This window comes from Pseudonaja textilis, chromosome Z (genome assembly GCF_049901715.1).
Source record: "Pseudonaja textilis isolate UNSWEBS1 chromosome Z, rPseTex1.2, whole genome shotgun sequence".
Lineage (NCBI taxonomy): Eukaryota > Metazoa > Chordata > Lepidosauria > Squamata > Elapidae > Pseudonaja > Pseudonaja textilis.
Window position 1 is genome coordinate 71642545 of NC_142008.1, and position 20873 is coordinate 71663417.

The 20873-nt window shown below is 38.4% G+C and overlaps 1 protein-coding gene across 7 annotated transcripts in view; it reads left to right on the forward strand.

Annotated features, from left to right (window-relative positions):
* Positions 1-20873, forward strand: part of HECW1 (HECT, C2 and WW domain containing E3 ubiquitin protein ligase 1) — a 329622-nt gene that overhangs the window by 4782 nt on the left and 303967 nt on the right. For 4 of the 7 annotated variants that reach the window (XM_087915425.1, XM_087915429.1, XM_087915432.1 and 1 more), the window contains exon 1: positions 6025-6617. The exons of 2 other annotated variants lie outside the window; for them this stretch is intronic. In XM_087915425.1, coding sequence (XP_087771551.1) covers positions 6588-6617 — 30 coding nt within the window. In that variant the 5' untranslated portion in view covers positions 6025-6587. Of the gene's footprint in view, positions 1-6024; positions 6618-20873 lie in introns of those variants that run through there. One more of the 7 variants, XM_087915433.1, reaches the window with a different exon arrangement.

Consider the following 20873-nt stretch of genomic DNA (forward strand, 5'->3'; position numbering starts at 1 on the left):
CATGTGTACTCCTCTCGCCACGAAGCCACTTCTACTGGCTGATAGAAGTGGCTGGTGACTCTGCCTTTGGGGAGCTTCCATCCGCCGATAGAAACGGCTTCATGGCGAGGGGAATGTGCATGGGGCGCTCCTGTCAGAAGTGCTCAGTGAGCAGCCACGCCTCACCCTGAAGCGGCTGATGACTCTGCCTTTGGGGAGCTTCCATCGGCCAATAGAAATGGCTTTGTGGTGAGGGGAGTGCGTGTGGGCGCTCGCCCCGAGGCCGCTTCTACTGGCTGAGAGAAGTGGCTGGTGACTGCCTTCGGGGAGCTTCTATCGGCCAATGTTCTATCGGTAGTAGATTGGAGTATTCTAGCCTAGGCTACTTGCAGGCTAAAGGCAAGTTTTCTCCCTCCCCTTCCTCCCCATTTCTCTTCACCTCATGTAGTTTTAACGAACAATGTGAGAAATGGCAGGGAAACGCATGGATTAAGTAGGCCTAAATTTTGGGGCCGGGGCTTAATTTAACCTCACGCCTAGAAATCATGCTGGGTGGAGGCCTACTGGTGGAGGCCGTATTGTTGGAGAAACACGGTAGCAGTCAGCACGTGTTTGTTAAGAACAGATCATGCCAAAGCAATCTTATTTCATTCTTCAACACAGTGACTAAATTAGTAGACCAGCAAAATACTGTGGACATAATATATTTAGATTTCAGCAAGGCATTCAACAAAGTAGACCACAACCTACTTCTTAGTAAGCTAGAAAAAAGTGGAATAGATGGCACCACCACTAGATGGACTCACAACTGGCTGGCAAACAGTACTCAACAAGTAGTCCTTAATGAGTCTAAGTCTACATGGAGGGAAGTAAGCAGTGGGGTGCCATAAAGTTCCGTCTGAGGCCCAGTACTCTTCAATATCTTCATTAACAACTTAGATGAGGGAATAGAAGGGGAACTTACCAAATTTGCAGATGATACTAAGCTGGCAGCAATAGCTAACATCCAAGAAGATAGGCTTAAGATCCAGATGGATCTTGACAGACTAGAACACTGGGCCATATCTAACAAAATGAAATTCAATGTAGAGAAAAGTAAAGTCCTACACTTAGGCAAGTAAAACCAAAAGTATACATATAGACTGGGTGAAACCAGGCTCAATAGCAGTAACTGTGAGAGGGATCTTGGAGTCTTAGTGGACAACCAACTAAATATGAGTCAGCAGTGCAGCAGCTGCCAAAAAAGCTAATGCAATCCTAAATTGTATTAACAGGGATACAATCAAGATCAAGGGACGTACTAATACCACTCTATAAAGCCTTAATAAGACCACACCTAGAGTACTGGATCTAGTTTTGTTCACCAAAGATGTTGAGACTTTAAAAAGAGTACAGAGAAGAGCAACCACGATGATTAGGGGATTGGAGACTAAAACATGAAGAACGGTTATAGGAACTGGGCTTGGCTAGTCTAATAAAGAGAAGTACGGGGAGACATGATAGCAGTCTTCCAATATTTGAGGGGCTGCCACAGAGAGGAAGGGGTCAAGCTATTTTCTTTTTTTTTTTTAAATATAGTTTATTAGTTTTTACAATTAAAACCAGTCACAATACATACACAAATAAGCAAAAGAAAGAAAGAAAGAAAAGAAAGAAGAGAGAAGAGGAAGAGAGGGAAAGAATTTTAAGAAAAGAAAGAAAGAAAGAGGTTACAGGATTAAAAGTATTCTTATTTTAACAGTTTGCAAGCTATTTTCTAAAGTGCCTGTAGGCCAGACAAGGAATAATGGATGGAAACTGAACAAGGAGAGATTTAACCTGGAAATAAGGAGAAACCTTCTGACAGAACAATCAACCAATGTAACAGCTTGCCCTTGGAAGTTGTGGGAGCGCCATCACTTGAGACTTTCAAAAAGAGATTGGACTGCCATTTGCTTGGGCGGGGGTTGGACTAGATGACCTACAAGATCCCTTCCAACTCTGATTATCTGATTTAATCTTTTTAAATCAAGAGGAATGTGTTATCCTAAATCTGTGATGGCGAACCTTTTCGGCACCGAATGCCCAAAGCAGAATGCATGTGCATGCCTATGCATGTACACATGCTGGAGCACTAGAAAACTGAAGACCAGCTAGCCAGTCTGCACATGCCTGTTTTGGGGCCATTTTGGGGGCCATTTTTGTCCATTTTCAGGCATTTTGGGTGGCGGTTCCGGTCATTTTTCAGGCCAAAAAGGGCCAGAAAACAGCTCAAAAGATGGCCTAAAAACACCCTGAAAATACCCTGAAAATGGGCCAAAAACCAGCCTGGTTTTGGCCATTTTCCAGATCATTTTCAGGCCATTTTCTGGCCACTTTTCCAGCCAAAAATGGCCTGAAAAAGGCCCAAAAGATGATCTAAAAATGGCCCAAAAATGACCTAAAATGGTCCAAAAGACTGCCTAAAAATACCCCCAAAACACCCAGAAAATGGCCTGAAAATGGCCCAAAAGACTGGCTAAAAACGCCCCCCCAAAGCAACTGGAAAAAGGCCTGAAAATGGCCCAAAAGATGGCCTAAAAAAACCAACAAAATGCCCGGCAAATGCCCTGAAAAATGGCCCAGAAAACAGCCTGTTTTTGGAGACCAGCTGGCCAGTGCACATATACATGCCAGAAACCTGAAGAGCAGCTGGTGATGGCATGTGTGCACACTGAGGATTCTGAGTACCACCTCTGGTCCTAAATAATTAACTGCAACTGCAACTTGCAACAGGATGTGTCTTTTTTTATTCCTGTTTATTCCTGTTCTTCATGTTTCTTTTATTAGAAATAAAAAAATACCTCTCTTAAAGAATGGAATAGGGGGTGGCTACAGACCAGTTCCATTCCCAATTAGATCAAAAGTAAGCCTGCTGGTTGTGTGTTCTCCCAAGAAATGAAGGACAGCTGTGAGAGCTCTAGGAGGACCTTTTGTATGGGGGAAGAAAATTAATGGTGTGGGGGCAAAGAAATACAATTCTGGGGGAGAGTCAATACTGACAGAAAATCACTTATGATTTTTATTACTATGTTAAGGGAGGAAGCTGAAATTAGGAAGATCACTTCTATTCTGCATTATATTAAGAAATTATTTGAATACAAAATATCTTATTCCTTACTTATACCTCTGAAGTAGATTTTGCTAAAACAGGAGAACAGATAGGGAAAAATGTTGTGTACTTTGTTGATTTATGCCAAATTCCTCTTTTATGAAAGCTAAAAAAGGGAAAAATTATGTGCATGTTTTAGATCAGATTTTCATCAGACATTCTTGGTATAATTTTTGGAGTGTCCATCAATTAATTTACCTGTGAATATATTGAGTTATTCTCACTTGCCAATCGATACATTTGTTATATCCCAAATATTTGTTTATAGAGGATGACCCTAATGTCATATGTGTAAGATAATTTTGGTCTTTATTAGGTTTACTACATGAAAAAATGAAGTGCAAAAGTGACGTGAAAATATACTATCTACATCTAACATTGCTCATTTTCATAATGACTGTAGTTTTGGGAACCAAGAACAAAAAGTCCCAAAGAAATACATTTTATCTCATTTTGTAATAGTTTATATGCAGATAGATGGGGGGGTTCAGCCTATGCTTTTGACAATGTTGAAACTTCATGTGTACGTTTGAAGTATATATGAAAATCTGGGTTATTATTATGGTAGCAATAGGGCAAATGGTATTCTGTAATTATGGACCAGAATATAAAGAGAGGGTTTATATTGTGTAGAAACTCATCTCTACAGCCTTTCTTTCCAGAATCTGTTTCAACCAAAATCACTATTCAACTCAAAATTTAAAAACATTATGATAATTTAATATGTAAGGTGCTGCCTCTACTCCCCAATCAGGAAAGTATGGACTCTTGAGACAGTAGCATTTCAAAATGAATCTTTTATTGAAAGGGAGTGATTGCAAGACAAAAGCAAAGCAGAGTCTTGAGTTCCCCTCAGGCAATTCCGTTAGGATAAAGTGGTTAGAGACTCCACCCTTCAGTCTAATGTTGAATGAGCCAATACACAGGTGCAAAGATGATGTGGAAACAGTGAGACGTTGTGGAAACAGAGAAAGAGATGAGTCCTTCCTATCTGCACATACAGTGGACAGACCAAGAGAAGAATAAGTACCCGCCTGGATGAACACAAAAATGCAGTAAAAAAGCTGGTCACACTTCCTCACTAGTCCAACACATGAAAGCCAAAGGTCATAGCATCAACTTCAATGGCACCAAAACCCTAGCCACTATAGAAAACCCCAGCCACAAAATTATCAGAGAAGCCATAGAGATTGAAAAAAGACCTGAAAGCATGAATAGAAGAGATGATTCCACCAGATTGTCAATTGTTTGGAAGCCTGCACTCACAAACAAAAAAATCTCCACACCACAAGCCAGCCAAACACCTGGGCACAAACAGATCCCCCGATACCTCCAACGCAAACACAACCCAGCCAGGCACCCAGATGAAACCTAGCTTCCTAACAAATGATAGCCGTCCATTTACTCGGAGCCAAGCTGCACTAAAAGCCTCCAATACAGGAACACAATGTTGCCAGCCAATCAAGACAAAAAAAAAGCCACAAAACAGACAGAAGATATTAGAAACACCAATCAAGCAGAACACAGCAAACTCCAAGACCAATAAACACAGACCAAGACTCCCCACCAATCAGGATGAAGAAAAAACCATTCTGGCACAGCAGAAGGCCTGCCCCAAATTTAAAACTGAAACAACTGTAAAAGTCTGACTCACAGATGAACACAATACAGAAGCCTGATGATGGCAGATGAGATTCTGCTGAAATGTTGCTACAACTTTAAAAGCACAACTATAATGATGTGAGAAAATACCCGAACAAAGCTGAATACCATATATAGATATATATGCAGACAGTCCCAAGAGATTGCACCCTTTGAGGTAAATAAGCCTATCAGAAATAAAATAATTGATGGTGCCTTAGAACTAGAATATACAATATAGTAATAGCAATTCTTTAAAATAATACTGGAAATGGGAAAAACACTTTGTAAAGGCAAATTCTGAGATCCATCCCTGGTTTTGGAAAATAAACAGGCTATCTGGCCCAGTCTTTGCAGTCTAATAGTAGTGATGGGGAAAGAGAAGTCTCACTAGTTAATTTTCTGGTAATCAGGTGTTTTGCAAATGGCAATACATCCCATAAGGGAATGTTGGTGAGAAACTCAAAATACTATCCACTCTTATGTATTCTGCTCAATGGGGCTTATTCCCAGATAAGTAGACATAAATGAGGTTAGATTGCCCCCAACTTTGTTGGCCTTTAGAAAGTTCTTGAAGATATCAGGCTTGGACATCTCCTGCAAAATGGATATATTGCCTGTACAATGTTGTTACAGGTTACTTTCTCACACTTTCTAATTGTTTTAATTAAATTATTCCAGTGTATCTTTGCTATTTTAACTTGTGAGCCAATCTGAGTCACCTAAGTGAGATGACCAGCTATATATAAATTGAAATAAATACAGCTGCCTCATTCTGCCATAAATTTGGTGGAGTGCATTCTTTAGTAGCTCAATATAAATAAACTTAGATGTTTCCAATATAATCAATAGTACTTAGCTTAACTGCATCTTCTCAGAAAAGGGTAAACCTGCTTATTAGAAAACAAATATAAAAATAAAACCCAGATGTATCAGATTTGGGTTGCAATATCAGGATGATCATTAGACAACAGCAGAGTCGTACATTCTTTGTATTCCAAACCACCAAAGACTGGGTACTATTGAATCCTATGAAAAGCACTCATACTGAATGCATCCAACAGGAATCCCATCACTGGTCACTTGAACGTCTGCCCAATATTTGTTTTGATGAAGAAAAAATTGGCAGCATAGAGACGATGCAACCAGAAAGCGTATAAATGATTCAACAATATACCACCTTTAAAAAGCACTGCAGAAAACTGCACTAATCACATTCCACGCGTTTCCTCCAATTTAGCGCCTCCCCACAACAAAGCTGACTGTTCTGCTGGTCCTGACCGACAACATCCATGCCCCTGAAAACAATGCGTCGCCTTCGAAGGTCCCAAGAACCATTGGCAGCCGCGTCTGCCATACTCCTGTCTCCAAAGAACACACATCAACAAGGCCCCGACGCGCTGAGGATCACCCGGGGGGGTGCGAGGAAGGAGGATCTGCCAGGGGAGACCCGCTGGTGCAACCGGGCGCGCTTCATGGTCAGCTATTTCAGCTCGGTCCTCAGAGCGGGGCGGGGCGGAGCTGATCGAGCCGGGCTGGCGGCGACACGATCAGAGGAAACGTATTACGCGCCAGCGCCGCTTCTGCTGCTGTTGTTGCGGGTCCTTGGGAGTCTAGTGGTGCTTGAATGAAACGACTGTCGCACGTATCTTTTCTCACTCGCGTCGTTCAGTTTCTAAAGCGCCGGCGCTGCTACAGCAAAGCGGTTGAGGAACCCGGAAAGGCCGGGCTGTCTCAGATTGCACCAGAGAGCTTAGCAAGAAGGCATCCAGCCATGAGCCGCACGTGTGGGATCTAAAAGCCTGTTCTGTTTGCCACCGGCCCCCATTGAAAGAGCATGCTCTGCGCTCAGCCCGGCTTTTTCCAGGTAAGACACGACCAGAATTGCCCGCTTTGCCTCGCTTGGTTGGTTGGTCCTTCCCAGTGGTAGCTGTTGTTACTTTCAGGCACCTTGGCCAGCATCCCTCTATTTCTGCTCTTAGCAGTAGAACCCGCTCCTTCTGCCTGGCTCACAATATAGTAAAATGTTCCTGCTGTCTTCCTCCCATCCCGCAGTCCCGAAAGCTAGAAAGGCTTTGGGTTCCTACACTGCAGCATTTTCCTCGTAGGTCCGTGCCAGGGTCTTGTGTTGTTGCGGGATTGGATTTGGACATGTTCAGGGAGTTACCAAATGCATTCTAATAGAAAGCCGCATTGGGGGGAGGAAATGGTCGGAACGTATTTTCCAGATTAAGTGCCTATTCCAAGAAAGAAACAAAATGGACTTCTCTTTTGTGGCTTATCACACAAAGGATGATAGTAATAGGCTAGGAACTATCAGGTATTATCAAGTCATAAAATATCCTGTAAAGCCTTATTAATTGATTTGTTTATTTAACGGAAGGGAAAATGTGGATGAGTGTGAAATGACAGCAAATCTGTCTTTTTTTAAATTCACCTGGTGGCATCTGATTGAAAATGTCAGAGAGTGGGAAGAAGGTAGCAGGAGGATTCTATTTATATGTGTACAATACAGCATTTATTGTCTGAGTGTCTCCAAACTATGCTTCCCCTTATTTTTCCGATTCTAAAGGGAATTAGAAGTCAATATGCATATACAAGAATACCTTTATGTTGCTGCAAGATTGGAGAAAGGAGTTGGGCACTTTTGGAATATATATAATAATCTAGTTATCAGGTTTCTGTAGCTTTGATATTTTTTAAATTAGATTTGACTGGATGTCAATGCAGCAAATTCTTACATATGGATTTTTGACTTATCTCCTCCTCACCCCTGTCTTGTTTAATGAATGGTATTTCGTTGACTTAGTTAAGTACTTCTGGTTTCTTTTCATATGTAGTTTAAAATTAAGATCAATGGTGCAATAATACAGGTTTTTTGTTTAATTTTTTTTCTTAGCTGCCAGCAAACATAGAAGTAAAGAGGTAGAGTTCACTGGATTTCACTGTGATATGTTCTTCAAATGAAAATGAACATTGTTTGGCCTGTTTTGGCCTGTTTATGTTCATTATTTTTAGAACTGCAGTGGCACCTCTGTTATGCTGCACATAGTAGAAGAGGAGAGCTGTTTTACAGCAGCCAATCAGGCTGGAAAGAACTCTTCTCCTGGCTGATTTTACTAATTTGTATGCATTTTTAATAAACCACTTGATTCAGTGGGGTGCAACCCTGGACTGAAGAGAGCAGCATTTAAAGGACAGAGGAACTGCTGCTTGGACAATGTAACGTAGCAGGTGATCATCTGTGCCCTTGTAAAGCCAGGAGCATATGAGGATTTTAGGTATTACAATAACTCATTTTAACTGGGGGATTTGAAATTTAGATTTTCCACCAAGAAGAGATTATAATTCTCCTGCTCTATAACTATCTTTTGTGAAGCAATGAAGTATACTATAGTATAGTGCAGGGGTCACCAACCTTTTGGACCTCAGGGACCACCAAACTCATAATTTTAAATCCCAAGGACCAGAGACCCTAGGAAAATCCCCCTCAAATTCCCACCCTGTTTTCTTACTGATCAATCACTCTTATTTGGGATTGCAGGATACCATCTCCAGCTCCGTTCTGGGGGGGGATGGAGAGCGGGGAGGAGAGAGAAAGAGAGAGACTGACTGACTGACTTTTGGCTTCATGCAAGGAAAGCAGCAGAAGAAGCAGAAGTTTTTCTTTCTCTCCCCCAAACTCCACCAGAAATGAATCTTTGTGAGACTTGTCGCACCGGTGCAGCATCTTGGAGTAGGATGCCTTGCAGTGTCCCAAAGACACATTTCTGGCGGAGTTTGGGAGAGAAAAAGAAAGACTTTTGCTGCTTTCCTTGCATGCAGCCAAAAGCAGAAGAAGGAAGAAGCGGAAAGAAGCAGCCAGGCGCATGGGGCGAGTGGGGCAGGTTCCCCCCTCCCCTCAATATCTCGTGTTGTTCACAATGGAAGCAATGCAAGCCTTTTGTTTCTATGGGCCATGTAGGCGGCGCAGCCTTGGGTTCTCTCGCAGCCTGGATTAATTGCTTTGGGGGTGACATTTCTCTGCAGACCACCAAAATTTTCTCACGGACCATGAGTGGTCCCCAGCCCACTGGTTGGCGACCCCTGGTGTAGTGTGTTGAATGCAATGTATGCTTGTCTATCTCTTCTAAAATGTACAATTGTTTTAAATAGTGTAACAATATTTTTATTTCTAATATGAGCAGCATCTCATATTAGTTATGATGTATTTTAAATAAAATTCTGCCAGTACTTTGAAAAGATACTAGAAAGCAGACTCAGCTGATTAAAAGTATATTTCATCACTTTGCTTTGATTTTTTATATTCTATTTTTATAATTGAGTATTGTGAGTGAGAATGCTTTTTTGTTATAAAGCTAATTATTGCAAACTTATGCTAATTAGACATTGAAATTTAGACAATGAAATCCTATGTTTTCAAACCTTATGTAAACATATTGTTTTGTGGTTATTTAGTATAGAGATGGCCTTGAGAAATTATACAACTTCAGTTAGAATAGCAGTATTTTATTCCAGTCAGGAAGAAGAAACCATCAGAAGAACCTCAAAATAGTTCCACCTTCATTGTCTAAAGTATCACATGGAAAATGTACTTAGGCTTTCAAGATTTTGTTATCAGTAAAATAAAATTTCTGTCAAATTTATGGAATATGTTTCCTGACCTGGTCCATCCTGAAAGGTTAAAATCTAGTTTCTAACTAGTAATGTTCATATGTAATATAAAAGGCAATATATTCTTTTTTGAATGAGTACATATAGTTATAATTAATTCCTATTGATGTGTAACTTATGAATACTGCAGTCATTTAGATATTAGATGCATTTTTTTTAAGTTCACGAATTTGCTATGAATTTCTAAGCAGCTGATAAATAATGTCTTTAACTTCATTTACAAGAGTTATGTCCATCACAGTCATATGTCATGACAGTCATAATATTGCAAGCTTTTTGTGGCAGTCATTAAGAGAATGCGGTGGTCATAAAGTGACTGCCACAGATATTAAGTGAATGCCATTGTCATCAACCAAACCAATGGTTTGCTTTGGATGCTATTTTGCTGAAATTTGCATATAAATGCTGGTTTTCTGTAAAATCATCGTAAAACGTGTTCATGTGACTGTGGGATGCTGCAGGCAGAGTTAAATATGGCCTGGGTGCTGAGCACCCAGAATTCAGTCACTTGATTGATGTCACCCAATCATCAGAACTTTGAATCCAGGTCTTAAGTAATCCTAAGGAGGTTTGTTCTAACCTGGAAGGGTTGTTAAGTGATTGCTCATAAGTCAGGAACTATCTGTATATGTATGGGTAACTTTCAATAATAGTGAAACCACAAAACAATAAATCTATAAGACAAAAATTCCCTGGCACTTTCAAGAAACTATTCACAGGCTCACATCTCACTTTAGTCAAACTGTCCCACAAATAGCCTGACCTTGCGCACCTTAAAATATACTCATTAAAAAAACCTGAAGCCAGTCCAGCTCACACAACAGAAGTATAATAGTCATTAAACAAAGGGTGCCCAATAATGCAGACACTTTTCTATTCTGGCCCACAGTATAACTTCCAAGGGATCTTCAAGGATAATCTGATGTAAAGCATATTGCAATAGTCCAACTGAAAAGTGCCTGTGAACCAGTCTTCCCTATCCAGGAAAGGGTACAATTGAGACAAAATAGGAATTTGTAGAAAGGCCCTCTGGCTATAGCTGCCACTTGCTCTTCAAACAGGAACTTGGAAGCCAGGAGGACCTCCATATTGTGGACCAATTTTGCTTGTGCTTTTGGTTTGTCTTGGACATCAGAATAAATCATGAATGATGTCCGTCTCCTGCACTTCTTCATTCAAAATACAGCCTTTGTTAACAAAGGTCAGAAGTTTTAAAGTAGCAAATAATGCACCGTAGTTGCTGAATTATGTTCAAGCTACTGACAGAACCAGTCTTGCTTTTTTCATTGCATGATAACATGCAATCCTCCAAATGTCAAATGACTATTCACATTCTCAACTACTGGCTTAAATTGAGGAAACTTGGAATCCATCAACAACTGAAGGTCAGTGTTTCCCAATCAGATGAGTTGGATTTATATCTGTCATTAACCATTGTTGATGTTAGGATTTATTGTACTTATGTGAATTGAAATTCAATGCACAACAAATGCAAATGTTTCAGAAAGATTAAACTATATCATTAATATAATATCCTGACTGATCTGTGAAAGGATTAGAGCTCAAAAAAGCTCTATCAGTCAATCATTGATTGATTATGTACTATCAAGTTGTTCTCAACTCCTAGTGACTTCATTGATCTTCTTCATGATAATCTATTCTAAACTGTTCTCTCAAGTCTCCCAATGATGCATTCATTGCCACCATAAACCAAACCATCCACCTTTGCTGCTAGTCATCTTCTTCCCTTTTCTTCCATTTCCCCAGCATTATAGCCTTTTCCAGAGCAGAACATAATATACATATCACTAAGATGCCCACCCAAATTGTGGGAATGCCTGGTGTTTATTGGTTACTATTTCATAATGACCCTGAAATTAGAATAAAGGGAACATTTTATCTCAGTTCTATTATTAAGAAATAAGACACTAGAACAAGGATTTTCAATTTCTTTTCAGGGTGTGGAATCTGGTAGCTAAAAATGTTTCCTCCCCCCAACCCAAACAAAGTTCAAGTGATGAACTGGCTGAATTGGCTACATTCACCCGAATCCCCCCTCCCCAGTCTCTCCTATAATCGCTCCAAGCTATTCTGTTTTCTTTCTTCCTGCCAATGTCAGTTAAATATTTAGTTGATATAGAGATTTGCTTATACAAAGACATTAGAAACATTACAGGTAGTCTTTGACTTACAACCATTGGTTTTAGTGACTGTTTGAAGTTACAGCAGCATTGAAAAAAGTAATTTATGATTGGTTTTCACACTTATGAAAATTGCAGCAGCCTTATGGTCACTTGCCTAGAACAGAGGTGTCAAACTCACATTGTTGCATTATCGCATTTTTGGCTCCCCCGAGCTCCGGAGGCTTTCTTTGAGCCTCTGGGAGGGCGAAAACCACCTTCCTGGGCTTCGGGGGCTCCCTGGAAGCTGGAAATGGACCTATTTCCGCCCTTCCCAAACTTACAGGAGGCCCGTTTTTCGCCCTCCCCGAGCCTCCGGGTGTCCTGCACTTACCTGCATCCAAAACGGGCTGTGTGGGGACTCCGGGGTGGGGTGGGATGGGGTGGGTGGGGCCAGCCAGGAGTGGGATATGGGGGTTCTCCAAACTGCAGAGAATCTTAGGAGCTCTCCCAAACCCCTGCGAACCCCTAGCAGCCTACCCCTGATTATAATATTAAGCACTACCTGGATCAGGATGGAAACCCCAGCCAGTCAAGTCAATAACTGAATTTTTACTGGTATTGCCTTGTTAATAGGATAAGCAGAAGTGAGTATATTGCTGTTACTGTTTTGCTGTGCTTAATGTTTATTGTGCAAATCTTAGCCACCAAAAATTAGTAATTAACCTGTTCAGCAACTATTACTCTGGGCATTTAATTTTTTTAATGTTAAAAAATAAAATAGCAATATTTTACATTATCACTTTGAGCAGGGAAACTTGAATATGAAGGAAACACAAAGGCATGGTTATGCTTTCAGAAAAGTTTTTTCAAATAATCTGCTTTCTAGAAAATGAAGTGGGCTGGTTATGCAGTATCAAGCTTAGAAGCTATACCAAATAAAAAAACTTTGGCATCTGCTAGTAAAAGTATGAACAAATGGTAAAAATATATCTAAAACCAAATACCAAACTCTATGATGTTTTGAAGGAGTGTTTTGACTGATTTATTCTATTAAAGCAGATTCTCAAATCAAGTAAGTCCTTACTTTGAATTATCAAATCATCATTGAGCATATGTAGTTCCATATAAGGAAAATGCTATGGGTGGGAGTTAGTGGCACAATGACCAGGACCTTGACTTTGACTGACTAGTTGCCAGTGAATCAGTTTAGTAATTTATTAAACTCTGTGCTCATCAGAGCTTTTAAAGAGTAATAATGCTAGCTTTACTTTGTTTTTTCAGATCTCAAGTTTTTTAATGAGGCCAGCTACCAGCCTTAACTATTTTCTGCTGATTTGTGGTTAAAGTTATAAGTTTTGAGTGAATGCATTCAGTTGCCTAAAATATGCCCATTTCTATATTTCGCTATGAGTACATTAAGCTAAGGAATGAAAAAAGTTTATCTCCTTTTTTATTCTCTAACACCATATCCTGTGCCAAATATTGGAGAATTGGTAGAAAAAGAAAAGAAAGAAAAATTAAACACAGAATTTTACTTTATACTAAAACCTGGAGGAAAGGTAGTTTTAAACAAGAAACCAGGAAACGGGAACTGGAGAATTACCTTGGCTGAATTTATAATTAAGGTTGGCTAGCTGAAATAATCCTTCTCCTCTCTACCCCATTCCTATTAAGAAATAGTTGGATTATTTCGGAGTACAATTATAAGTCCTAATTGGATCTGTTACACTTCCAATTAAACCTCTGGAGGCAAAAAGCAACTCTCATCCTTCAACTGTCCTGTGATTGCCTTCCACTCTTGCTCTGTTTTTCCTAAGGTAATGGCAGTACATGTTTCCTTTCCTTCCATTCTGTGGTTACTGTGGTAGGTAGCAAACTTCTATCTATCTTTGATAAGTGGATGAATTCTACAGCAATTACATCAGCAACAGAAAAAGATATATAGATAGTCCTCACTTGATGACCATAATCAGGCCTGAAATTTTGATTGTAAGTCAGGTAGTCATGCAGGTCGGAGGTTGTAATGACGAGAATATTATAGTTTTTAATTTTAGTCTGTGAGGCCTTTCTACCTGAAATTGAGAGGACATCTATTATAATTTTGTTTAATTTTGTTACTACATGAGGACTGAATCACTTTTCCAAGGGCTATAATTCTAGTCTTCCTGATGGAAAATTCTGTATATAGAAATAAAAAAGAGCAGCACAATGTGCCAACAAACATACATTTAGCAAAAAAAGAGGGGGGGGGGAATCCTCCATTGTGAAGCTATAGTGGCATCCCATTGTTCTGTTCCAGACCACACACACGCAAATGAAGAATTTAAGAGCTTTAGTTGAACACAAGTCCTTAATGTCATTCTCCATTTCCTCTTTGCAATAAACTTGCTTGCACACAGTTTCCCCACAGTCCCAATAAAGCAAAGTCCACAAATCCTTCAGGAAGTCAACAAACCTAATACAAAATCCAAACTCCAAAGGCACAAAATAAAAAACCAAGGTAAAAGTCCAGAATCCACTCACAAGTTCAGAGTGCAAGCACAGGGTCAAGAAACATGCCTCTGAAATCCATGAAGCCAGAACACGTACACAGCAGGATTATTTCCAGAGTAATGCTTTTACACCTGTTGGGTTAAGTAGATTCATGCCTGTGTAACTCATTGGGAGGGATGAGGCTGCCTCCTCATGAGTATCCTTGCTGACCTCCATTGCGCCTTCCTCCATTCACTTCTGTGTCTCCTGGATCTGTTGGAGGAGGCAGTTCCTCCTCATCCTCACTAACCTCCGGTTCCTCCTGGATCTGTCCTTCACCCTATGCTTCTGAATTGGTCCATGAAACTCCAGCTGCAGCTGCACCTCTCCTTTTTCTTCCCCAGCCAGGCATTCATCTGGTTGCTCCTCTGGCAATCTCTCAATATTCCTAGTCTCAATTTTTCCTCTGGCCCCTCCACTCCTGACTTGGGAAGTGGAGCATCTGGACTGGGCATCTTCCTGGTGCTCCTCCGCACCCCCCTCCGAAGTCCCTGGAGCTGGCTTTTCCTCATCATCCAATCTGGCATCTGGGAAAGCCAACACATCCCCTACTAGTCTTGCCTTCAAGAATAACTAATCATATCTGTTATGTTTTGAGAGTTATGCAACATGCTCACTCCCCTGCCACTGATGCTGTTACTAACTTTCGGTATCGGTTATTTTCAAGCATCTTATCTGTTTTTAGTCTTACACAAGATCTGAAATTCAGGTGAAATTATGTTCTGCTTGCCAGATTTTAACAAAATGACTCAAGTTGGTGAGTGACCTAATTGCATCATAATGGTTTCTAAACTATCAATTTTTGCCTAATTATGTACTGTTCTTTAAATGGTGGTAATCTTGGATTTGTTATATTATTATGATAGTCTTTCATATAAATGTACATTTTGGAGGGAGTTTTTAAACATATTCTATAAGCGGCATCCATTTAATTAGCCCTCATGCATTTTCCTTTTCCTTAGCCTGATACGGACATAAGCAATAAACAATTATTATAAGCAATAAGCAATTAAATATACAATTCTCAATTAACAGAGTTTTATTTTTTCTTCCCAAAATAAAAAATTTACACAGATGATAATTGAACAGCTAAGGCCTAAAGAAAACTGCTTAGGTGTCTCAAACAATCTAAGGAACAGATAAAAGCTACTAAGCTTCAATATGTTATAGGTAGCTTTTATCTGTTCCTTAGATTGTTTGAGACAGTTTTCTTTACACCTTAGCTGTTCAATTATCATCTGTGTAAAGTTTTTCCAAAAAAAAGGTTAGGTTTTATGAAGTCTAGCATGCCAGACTTAACTTATCTGTAAAGATTATAGGCATCATCCACTAAACATGATTAAAAATAATGAAATAAGTGTTGATATTGCAATGTTGTTTTATAAATATTGGATGCAAGTGTCTAAGGAGTTATGTCATCATGGCATACTTTTTGTCACATATTTTTCTGCAGATGCTCAATTCTGGAATTGTAGACAAAATTTATTCCTTTGAAATCTTGAACTCAGTCTAGATATAGATGCATTGATACATCCTGGAAAGTCATAATGTGGTTTGCTTTGTTTTACCTTATTGTGAATTCAAAATAACAATGATAGCAAAGTGCTGTTATTCTTGTAAAATGCAAGTCTATGTCCAGACCATGTTTCTTCCTTTTATAATATTACTGTCTTTTCCTTCTGTTTCTCCTTTTTTTCCTCCTAAAAAAATTGCTATCTTCTTTTTTTCTTTATCCCTCAAGAACTATAACAAAAGAAAAGATTGAATAGTTGTATCTGGTTTTTTATTAATAACTTGTCTAGAAACATCTTGAAATCTTATTAGGTCATTGTCCTCAGGTGAACTTTATTATTAAAGAGACTAGGATAAAGCTTCTGAGATGATCATTTTACCATCATAGCAGTTCTTAAGATCAAGTCTCCCAGTAAATTGGTTCCTATAGTTTAAATTCAGACAGCAGTTCAAAAGTTAATTCTCCAACTGATCTTTATCTGTAGTCTTGTAGTGTCTCAGTAGAATTTTAAAGCTTAGCTGATGTTCTTTTCATAATTCCATGAGCAAGATTTTTTCACAAAAATATGAGACATTTTTAAAATAAATACATATAAATAAACTCTTGAATATCATTTTCCATTCCAGTTTCTAACTCTGAGCCTTAGCTTGCTATGAGCAAAAAGAAGAATAGTAAAGAATGGGAGTGATTTCTTAGTTGTCCACTACATCACTTCACTGGTTTGGTAACTAATCATGATGTTAAAAATTATGAATATTAAAGATAATGATATCATATGCTACAAGATCTAATTAAATATCCAAACTAACAAGTCAATGTAAATTGATTTTTTTTATAATCAAGGCCTGATACAATCTTTATTGAAGATTATCTTAAGTTTTTCTGCCTTCCCAGCCTGAACATTTCTGTCAGGTTTCCAAGTGATGAAATCCATTTAAAAAAAGAAAAACAAAGTCCATCTTCCAAAACAGTTTATATTATTTAGGAAAGCATCAAATTGGCAGTCTGTTGTAATTCTGGATCTGACACAACCCAGAATCACACCACATAATATTGGAAATTAGAAACATCCCCTAAAAATCACATTCCCCAATAGAAGTAAATCACTGTTGCCTGATGTCATTAATCTCCACCTCCAGTCTCAGCAAGGTCAATTTCTGTTCCCACTGGAAGGAAAAATCACCTAGCCTAAATGACTCTACTTCCACTCCTCCTATCTTAGGAATGTGGTAAGCCCAAAACCTTTTCCCCACAACCAGCAAAGAGAAAGAATATAAGATACGGCTAAATAAAATGGCTATGCATATGTCAATTTCAGACTTGACAATTTCTTTGCTTCTTGGAAAGAATAAAATGTAAGAGAACAGATAATTGTTGTTTCTCTTTGATTATTTCTGGATTTGTTACAAGGATTCTATTGAAGTTTGGCTCTTGACATTTTCTTTCAACAGTGACATATAATTCCCTGTTCTGTTAGTAGTCTTGATAAAGAAAACCACTGTAAATAATTATAAAATTTACAGTTATCTACGATATGCTTTATTACAAAGCAATAATTTTTGGAATACAGAATTTCTAATATATTGTACACTACATTAAAATTTTTCCTAGAATAAGATACCATAATATTCATAGTATAGTAACAGGTAGAGAAGAACTGCAGTGGTTTTTAACAATTATATCAAACCAGATTTAATAATTAGTTTTTCTTTTAAAAAAAAGTCCTAGTAACAACTGTTAAAACACCTGTGAATTTGGATTATGAATAGGTTAGATTAGGTAAAAGGCAGTTACGAATGCCAGACAAAATAGAAATGGATATAGAATTGAAAAAGAAGGATTGGAAATATAGTAGTACCTCTGGTCCCGAACACTTCTGACCATGACCATGGTCATCATGGTCCAAATTGAGTGATGACCAAATTGGGTGACGACCAAAAATTTTGGAAAATTTTTGCATCTAGTCATGAACAAATACTCGAGTGATCAAACAGAGCTGTGGCAATTTCCCCTTCTGCACCGATTTACCCTTCCGTGGCAATTTTTTTGCACGCATGCGCAGTCAGTCTCACTTCTGGTCATGACCACATTGGGCTGGGAGCAAAGTCGTGGAATTACGGTCATGACCAGAAGTTCTACTGTAACAGAATTAAAAATATTGGTTTTATTTATACTCAAAAGGTATAGGATCTGTTGTGCTGGTTTATGATTTTTTTCCAATGTTAAAAACAAAGCCAAAAGGAATGTGCCATATTTATCTGATAGCATGAATGTTTCCCTCCCCCTAAGTAAATGGCGTTATATATACTATACATGGAAGGTATACATGACAAAAAAAATGGTTACATTTAGTAAATTACCTTTCATCTGGTTGTTAGCCTAGCGAAATTAACTATTCTGTAATAGCTAAAAGATTTCTATTGCTTTTTTCTTTTCATTTACAGTTTCTTGCTTTCTTTCCTTCTAGGTTTGTTTTCCATTTTTTCTTTTAACCGATCTGTGTACAGTTTTTTGCAAGTTTAATATTTCTGTTGGAACAGGGAAGAGATGTGTGTGTTTTTGTGTGTATGTGTACATACATGGCCTAGAGGGCAGCATGGGAGATGGAAAGCACATGTGCATTGAATGGTATATTTCTTTGTATGAGGTTGTTTTGTATTAATCAGACAGAATAGGTGATATATGCAATTTAAAAAATTTTTTATAAATAGGATACTTCCTTTTACAGGGAATTAGTAGTTAATAAAACAAATACAAATTTATATTTGACCTTTTCAATAGTATGGAATATTCTTTATTGCCCTATTGTGATCAGTGTACTGATTTATTAGATGGGAGAATTTTTTGGAGTAATTATAACTGCAGTCAATAAGATTTAACAGTGGAATGGGTGAGCATTACATAGAGTTATTATTGCCATTGTCATTGCCGCTTGTTTATTATTTTGTTCTTTGGGAGAGATAATATTTAGAGTCAGCTTTCCTGTATATAAATGTAGCATATAAAATTCCAGCCCAAAACAGAGTTCTTTTTTAACATTTTATATGCTGAAGTAATAGTTTATTGTAATTGGCTAACCACTTTAGATGTATATGCAAATTGGAACTAGATTTCTTCTGCACTTGCATTTTTCTGTCTCATGTATCTGTAATATAATAGCTAGGGGTTTGTTAAAAACACTTTCTACACCCTTTTATCTACACCCGCTTTAATTTCTGTAGAAAGCGTTGCTATACATCTTACATAGTCTTTTCTGTCCTTAATATATCATTTTTTGATCTGGATAGGTTATAAGACCAATTAAGACAGCTTGGGCTTCACTTGTCCTGTACATTGATTTGTAGTGATAAGTGATATCAGTGATATAGACCACCATCAATCCAGTACTTGAAGAGAGGTATGGATTTTCTGGAAAAATTTAAATACTTTCTATGCAGAAGTGTATGATTCAAATTTACATATATGAGAATGCAAGTGAAAAATCAAGGATAGGTAGTCCTCGAGTTACGAATGTAATGGAGCCTGCCAATTCCATTCAAAACCTGAGGATTCATAGGAGTGAATTGCATAACTTTACCACGATCATCCCCTGCTTTTGCCCATGCATTCATTAATTGAATGTGCAGGTTGTTAGTACACATGACATATCTCAGGCTGGGAAAGTCCATGGGGGCCACCTGATTAAGAACACTCAAGGCCTCCCCTGACCCTCTGAGATACCTAATGTTCCTCCAATTGCTTCCCCTCCATCGTGCCACACTGGGTTTCCATAGGCAGGCATCCGGAGATTCACTTACCTTTCGAAGATCTAGCTGTCTCTTTTCAGCCTCTCTGTTTCTTTGCCTGCTCCTGGTGAGTGGAGAGAGAGCAGAGGGAGAATAGGACAAGAGTACCTTGCCTGGTGATAGAGGGCATCCTTGCCTTGTTCCTTTCTTAATATTAACTTTCCCCATCATCTCACCATTCACCATTATTTTTGAGGTTTGTGTATAATACTGTATATTGCTTTTATCATTTAAACAAACTTTTCCCCAAAGTCCATAGAACATAGAATAACAGAGTTGGAAGTGGCTTGGAGGTCATCTAGTCCAGAGGTCTCCAACCTTGGCAACTTTAAGACTTGTGAACTTCAACTCCCAGAATTCCTCAGCCAACTTTGTTGGCTGAGGAATTCTGGGAGTTGAAATCCACAAGTCTTAAAGTTGCCAAGGGTGGAGACCCCTGATCTAGTCCAACCCCCTGCGCAAACAGGAGCAAATATTAGCCTCTACCTGGGATCGAACTCACAGCCTCCTGATTGTGAGGCAAGAGCTCCACCTCTAGGCCACTGCACCTAGTATATCTCATCCATTTGCACCAACATAAATTGCCAGTTCACATTGTCAAACGCCTTCTGTGCACCTAAGAATATCAGTGCCATTTGTTTTCCTGGATGTGCTTCATAGTACTCCAAAGTATTCAAAATTGTTCTCATATTATCCTTTATTTGTCTTTTGGGCAAAAAGTCATTTTGATCAGCATGTATAAATTGATTCAAATATCTCTTTAATCTCTCTGCTATTATTGAAGCAAATATTTTATAATCTGCATTCAATAAGGATATCAGTCTGTAGTTTTTTATCTGTTGCAGATCCAAATCTTCTTTTGGTATGAGAGTAATGTAAGCTTCCATCCAGGAATCAGGAACTTTGGCTTTCATCAATACCTCGTTCATTACTTCCAACATCTTATTACACAGGGAGTCCTGTAATTTTTTTATATAGTTCTGCTGGCAACCCATCCGGTCCTGGTGCTTCCCTATTATTTTGTCTATTTATTGCTTCAGTTAGTACCATTGTTGTTATTTTTTCTTTTAACATTGATTTAATTGTATCCAGCACATTAGATAGTTTCGGTTCTAAATATTGTTTAATTTTCTCCTCCGATTTTCTCTTGATCGTATAGTTTCTCATAGTACTTTTGGACTATTTCTTTTTTATGATGCCCTCTATCATCACTATATTTTGACATTAGAAGTGCTAACTAGAAAAAATAGAGTAGTTAAAGAAGTAAAGAGTATGGAGATAAAAAAAGAAGAGTACAAATTACGAGCATTTGTAGATGAACTGGTTTTTATATTAGAAGAACCATTAGAAACAGGATCCAAACTGAAAAAAAAGATAGAAGAATATGGAGAAGTTGCAGGATTTAAAATAAAGAGAAAACTAAGGTTTTAGTAAAAATACTATAGAAAAACTAAAAAGAGAACTAATGGATAGGTTATATTCAAATTGTAAAGAAA